At 33.4% G+C, this 6,734-nt stretch overlaps 1 protein-coding gene across 1 annotated transcript; it reads right to left on the reverse strand.

Annotated features, from left to right (window-relative positions):
- Positions 1-2,711: 2,711 nt before the first annotated feature.
- On the reverse strand, positions 2,712-4,905 carry LOC132723843 (heavy metal-binding protein HIP-like). The gene is made up of 2 exons (XM_060708639.1): positions 4,881-4,905; positions 2,712-3,106 (listed from the first exon to the last, which is right to left on the reverse strand). Exons 1-2 carry the CDS (start codon positions 4,903-4,905, stop codon positions 2,712-2,714), a joined length of 420 nt encoding a protein of 139 aa, XP_060564622.1.
- Positions 4,906-6,734: the final 1,829 nt, after the last annotated feature.

Below are 6,734 nucleotides of genomic sequence, written 5' to 3' on the forward strand. Positions count from 1 at the left end.
GTTTTCCGTTGTGCGACAATGGATTGTAATATTTTCACTATAAATGTTAATGATCACTTTACAGATTGAGTCCAAATTTGACATTAGGGGATGTTTTTAATTCTATCAAAATAATGGTTTATAAATGATGATACTATCTTAACAAGTCAATTAATTGTGGAATATATTATTGGTACACAGTTGAAATACCATACCATATAGTGTAAAATATAGTAACAGTTTGGTTTCAATAAATAATTATTTTTAAATAGAGAAGGCGACGGATTGAGGTATGAACAACCTTTAATGAATGCTCTGGTTCAAATAATTGTCCGCGGTGTGAAGCGCGGGAATAGGAACCCGGGTTCTCATTCACATGCCTGTCTAGGGCGAGCATCACGGGGAAAGGAATCCGGAACTCATTCACATGTCTGTCTGTGACGAACACGGAGATGGAATTCGAAACTCATTCACATGCCTTTCAATGGCGTGCAATATAGTGACAAGGCCCCGAAATCATTCAGATGCCTGTTAGAGACGGTAACAAGGGTATATATAGACGGAACCCATATACATGCCTGTGAGGGACGAACAACATGGGAAGCCGAACTCGGAAATAATTCCAATTTCTGAACAAACAGATTTTATTCACATGTCTGTCAGGAACGAGCAACACGGGGATAGGGATGATGAACCTATTCACATGCCTGTTTCGAATCAGAAACTCCATAATAAGAACTTCACTCATCAGGAACGAGTGCGTGGAACGTATTCACATGCCTGTCCTGGCCGAACACACGGAACTCATATTCTCATTTCTATTTAGGGAAGTTTGATTTTAACTCTAGTAAGTACAATATCACTCAGCTTTTGTTTGCATATTGTTTAACTCATTACTGCATGAGCATATTATGAAAAATGGCTGTTTTCATTGAAAAGGCTCCTGTTACAAGTTCAAATTGCAATGAAACGATAACATGGGCTTCAACACTGTTAAAACTTCGCACAGATGTTGACTTGTCCATTACCTTTATTTGTAACGGCATACTCAATCTTAAATTTCCTATTAATATGGCAACGATTGGACATCTCAAAATTGCAAAAAAATCAATATTTTGCTTTGATTTTTCAATCAAAACCGTGCTGCAACTTCTCAATGGATTGATATAGAGTCAAAAGATTTTCAGCGTTGGTTACACGTTTCCTTAAGGTCGACCTATGGCCATTTTTAGCCTCTCACTGGTCCAAAGTTTAATTTTGCAGATGAGGGGTCTGCTGCCCCCTTCAAACCCCAAGCAGAAGAGGGCACATCATCCCTGTATATCTATTTGATAGGGGATGGCGCGGAAAAAACTTTTTCTAAAAGGAAAACAAGTGTTTGCGGTCTAAATAGGGCATTCTTTACTGTTTTAGGCCTCAAAAGGGGGAGGGGTGAAAAGGTTTGAAAAGACGTCTATACGAAGTAATGGGTTAAACTCATTAAATAAAATATGCAAGTAAAAATGACTCGATTTTTTTATCTATTTTTATTGCCATCTGATAATGTACTGCAATCTCAATATAACAAATAATGCTTGAATGATCTTATAACCATATTTCTGTGTCCATATACAATTGCAAGATATTGACAAACAATGTAATAAAAAAAGGTTGATATTTGAAAATTAGGAAACTCTGGTGATGGAAATGTATACCAAAATTGAACAAACCGACATTTTTCAACACACTTAACAATGTATCCCTAAAAGGAATAAGATGCATGTGGAGCATGTGTTAATAGTATATATAAAATATAGTAAATATATAAGGGGTATGCAATGTATGTAGTGTATGTGATATATGTTATGCATATTATATATGCGGTATATGTGTATATGATGTCTTTGATGAATGATAGGTGTGCGATGTATGTGGTTAATGTGATGCATATGAGGCTCGAAGGATATAAGATGAATGTGTTGTGATGTTAGAAAACCATTGAATTTATAGTCTAATCAATTCATTAGACTACTTAGTAATTACATCAGAGAATCATATCATTAAGTATATGAAAACTTCAAAAGAGCAAAGACATATTACATGTATAGGACTGTCAAATTACCAATACATAATTGGCTATGTTGTACTGTTAACTACTTATTTGTTACGATTATATACAATATTATTAGCTCAGATGTTTATTATGTTAAATTGAGAAAAACAGAATCCCAAAAGAAAGCCCAAAACGACAAGATTTAAATTGTTGCAAGCCCGGTTTGATTCAGCCTGTTCATGGACAGTGCTGGAAAGTGCAAATAACTGTCCACGTCCCCTTAGCACCGACTTAAGGAGAATTCAATATTTAAACACTAAAATGGTGAAATTTCGAATGTGGAAACATCCGCAGATTTGTTCATACGGCGGTTAAAACCCATAATAGTATAAGCTTTTATAATGTTGAAAATAAATGTGTACATGTACCTTGTATCCATACTCCTTGATTTAAAATGCAGACGTCTTTGAAACACAAATTTAATAAATCTTGCAAGATAAACTCTCATATTAATCATAATTTATATACATTTTATATTTTTATATTCTATAATGTATTCATGTAATTGAAATAAGGTTAACATTAATCTAATAAATTGATCACCTAAATAGGTTTTGAAATTAAATGAAAATGTTTGTTTTACCGATTATAAACAAGGCTTTACACGAATACATAAATACAGCAACAAACTCAAGATTAACTAAGCGTATACAAAATAGCCAGTAAAAGAATTCCAACGGTTATGATTCGCAAATAATTGGCTGTCTGTCCATTTTGCCACTACATTGACAACTTCTCCCCTCTCAAGCCTCACGATGGTGTTGATAGAACCACATCCAGACGCAGAATTCCCATAGACAGTCGAAACTGCTAATTGAACGCTGCCGTTCACGATTGCAAACACCATATGTTTGTTAGGTTGGTGACAAACATGCGCATTAAACGAGTAGACACCATTTTCAGGTGCTGTGAATTTACCAGTCTTGACATCATAGCCATTGCCCTCGTTCAGTGTACACGTGGGAAAAATAAGTGGCGTGTTCAATGGAAAATGTGCCAATTTATATTCCATGTGAGCCTCAAATGCAATACGTCCTGAAGTAAAATACATATTTATTGTATTAACATCAGTGTTAACAAAACCAGTAATTGCTCTTTCGCATGTGCAAGGTGCCTATTATATACGCTAGGTTAAAGTGTAGAAACTACTTCTCATTCCGGTAAGTAACAAACATAGGGATAAAGTAAAAAAGTTGGACCGATTGTTTTAACAATTTGATTTACACGCGATTTTTTTTTTTAGTTTTTTTTTTTTGTTTTTTGTTTTTTTTTGTTTTTTGTGTGTGTGTGTTTTTGTACAGGTTTCTGGCTAGAACGAAAGGGATGGATCTACACTTTATTCCGTACAAAATAATGAATATGCAGTTATTGCAGATGGTAAATCTTAGGCCGTGTTTTGTTTTGTTTGGGGTTTTCCCTATGCAGAATAGATAGAGCGAGAAACCTATACAAAAACACGTGTATATTGTTCGAACGCTTAGTGTCACTGTCCTATTTCGTTTCCTCTAAAATTCTATATTTGCGTTACCTACTTGAATGAGATGGTTCTACTGTATTAAATATTTAAAATGTTATGGTAGATAAAAAATCTAGACTGTCTATTTTTTGGTTTTATGCGCCATCCAGATCCAAAAATGTCACGTGGTATGGGAACCGTGAAAATTAACCATGAAATTGTATATCTAATAAACTTTAATAGAATAAAGTTAAATATGTAGTAAATAGAGCAATCAAAATCCTATTAGACACAAAGCATGCAATTTGCCTTAATCTCTGAGAATAGTTTAAAACGTTTTATTTTTGTTAACTTGCTTTAACATTTGTTGATGTTTGTTTTCAAAATTTGTTGACTCAACCGAAGTCTTGAAACACAGAAGCTGTAAAATTAATTGAATCTATATATGTTACCTATCTGAAATACCACAATTAAGAAAAAATGAAAAAATATCAGAGATATACTTAATCAATCTCCACACAGTGATCTCCCCTTAATTCTTCGGCGTAGATCTCTGCCACCAAGGGTCCGATATATCAGAATTTCTGATATAATATATTTTTTCAAAAAAATTTTTATCTACTGCTTTTATCTATCAGATAAGTTTTCTCTCGTGTATTTAACAATGTTTATGAATAAATAAATAAATAATATGAATATTGAGAAATAATTTTAAAAATTATGAGATTATTTTCTACCGAGACGATATTTTGATATTTTATATTTTTTAGCTTTTGAATTTATTTTTCGTTATTTTGTATACTTTCGATAATTTTTTGATAAACTATATCGAACGTAGGCACTAAAAGTTAAAAATAAAACAGAAAAAGAAAAATAACGTTAGATTTTCTTTGTAACGGTCGATATTTACATTTGAATTTCGACGTTACGTCATGTGACTTTCATCATCATGTGACGTCTTCGAAGGCAGTGATTACAATTCTGCCAAGGGAGGTAATCACTGTGAGGAGTTTGATACTTAATATATAAGAGCCGCGTCACGACAAAACCAACATAATGGGTTTGCCATTAGCATGGATCTAGACCAGCCTGCGCATCCGCACAGTCTGATCAGGATTCATGCTGTTCGCTATCAGTATCTCTACTTGTTATAGGGTTTGTAAGCGAACAGAATGGATCCTAATCAGACTGCGTGGATGCGCAGGTTGGTCTGGATCCATGCTGGTCGCAAACCCAATATGTTGGTTTTGTCATGACGCGGCTCAAATTTATTATTAAAAGCATACAAAATGGTTTAATCAGTCTGACAATGCGCTTAAAGTCAGAGAAAAAACAAAACGTTTCATCACTAACCTGACAGATTTCTTATATTTTTCATGTTTAGAATTAAAAATTTACTAACATTGGAATATCTGATAGAAATATTTACAAAATTAGTCAGCCAACAGTAAAGTGCCTTGTTAGGCAATAACAATTTTGAAATTCAGCTACTAAATTTCACAGACATATACTTAATTTTTAATTACCAAATAGATAAGAACAGAATTGCTAATTTATAAGTAAGCCCAACACGGCAAAATTGTAAAATGTTGCAGGCTCGGTTTGATTGAGCCTGTTCATGGACGAAACTTGGACGTGCAAGTTACCGTCCACGCCCCCGAGCACCTTGTAATTTTTCATTTGACGGAGTACTTACTGCTTTTGGTTCTGCGGGCATCCAAGTCACAACTTGCAAACGAGGCAAATAACCCCTAAAAAAACATATTATGAAAATACATTACATACGGATAAAAATATATAATAGTGAAAACATGATAATAAATATTTTAAAAAATTGAACAATCGCCATGTGTTTATATCCTTAATTTCAATGCTATTAAGTGTTTATATCCTTAATTCGTATGCTATTAAAAGCTGGAGAGACTGTATTACTTTATTATAAGGTTGTTCGTTTCTATGTGATTCAGGTCTTTGACTTCGTTATATGTTAAAATTACGCCGGGGACTTTTCATTAAACTATCCAGTTAATATCTATATATATACCAAATAGTGCACAACTCTAGCGAGCGGTCTCTTTCCTACAGATTGTAGTACTATTAATACACGAATGTAACAACAAAGAATTTTGATATGCTGCTGATAATTTTAAGAATTTCTAAAATTATGCATATAAGATAAATTACTATTTATTTGCAATATGAAGCAAACAAATATACGAGTTATGTTTCTAGAGTCCAAATTTCACGAACAACCTTTCAAATATGCCAAATTTCAACAATCACAAATTCAATGATTTTTACATGTTTTATCTAAGTTTCAAAGTATCTTTCAAAAATCAAAAATATACCCTTATCTCTTTCATAAAAACAAAGCACTAATCACATATTGCTCTTCCGAAAATAATAATAAACATTGTATAAACTGTGAATCTTAAAGTAACATAAAATGTAATAAATTAAATGTTCTTATTACCAAGACTGCCAACAGCGTAACGATCATAGTTCCTCTGGTAATGCTTTGGATACTGCGAAATACCAAATGTTTGAACGCTGCCGCTCGCACAGGTCTTTTAAACTTACCATTCATCCCACGCTTTCAGTTTATCAAAAAGATCTATCCCAGATATAAAAATGTCCGACATATTCACGGATGTTGAAATTTAATCCGGATATTATTTTTTAATAAATCGGCTAAATTTGCTGAGCAATCGTAGTCTCCATATTAAGAAAATACACAGCCACACACCTACTCACAGGCAAACTTGCAAAGATATTGCACTAGTCAAGCGGAATCCAAAACATCTTCAAGCAAGCGATACAAACCTACCAAGATAATACTGTAAACCTGCAAATTTTCGCGACCAATTAATATTTGCTTAATTCACGGAGTCATTGAAGCATGAATATAAATTTGCAGTCATTTTGCTAATTTCTTGGGAAAACGTTTTGTTTAAATATCTCTAGACGTTTGAGATGAAGATATAGATATATATATGATGGCTGATTTGGAACGCTCATGTGCGTCGTGTTGTCGCTAGCGATAGCATGACAAAGCGCCAAACGATTGACAGTGAATATCTTTAAAAATTGACAATGCATAATTATAACTGTTGAAGTTAATATCTATAACAGTTGACATCTAAAGTTTATAACAGTTGACAGGGAATATCTTTAACAATTGGCAGTGAATATCTATAACAGTTGACA

The sequence above is a fragment of the Ruditapes philippinarum genome, unplaced genomic scaffold (genome assembly GCF_026571515.1).
Source record: "Ruditapes philippinarum isolate M1 unplaced genomic scaffold, ASM2657151v2 ctg6650_1_1_1_1, whole genome shotgun sequence".
Classification (NCBI taxonomy): domain Eukaryota; kingdom Metazoa; phylum Mollusca; class Bivalvia; order Venerida; family Veneridae; genus Ruditapes; species Ruditapes philippinarum.

Bases quoted from the DNA above. Each gene is read 5' to 3' on its own strand.
- LOC132723843 (XM_060708639.1), bottom strand. From the start codon at position 4,905: ATGAAAAATATAAGAAATCTGTCAG. The intron at 3,107-4,880 runs GTTAGTGATGAA...ATTTTACTTCAG, and splicing joins AAATATAAGAAATCTGTCAG to GACGTATTGCATTTGAGGCT.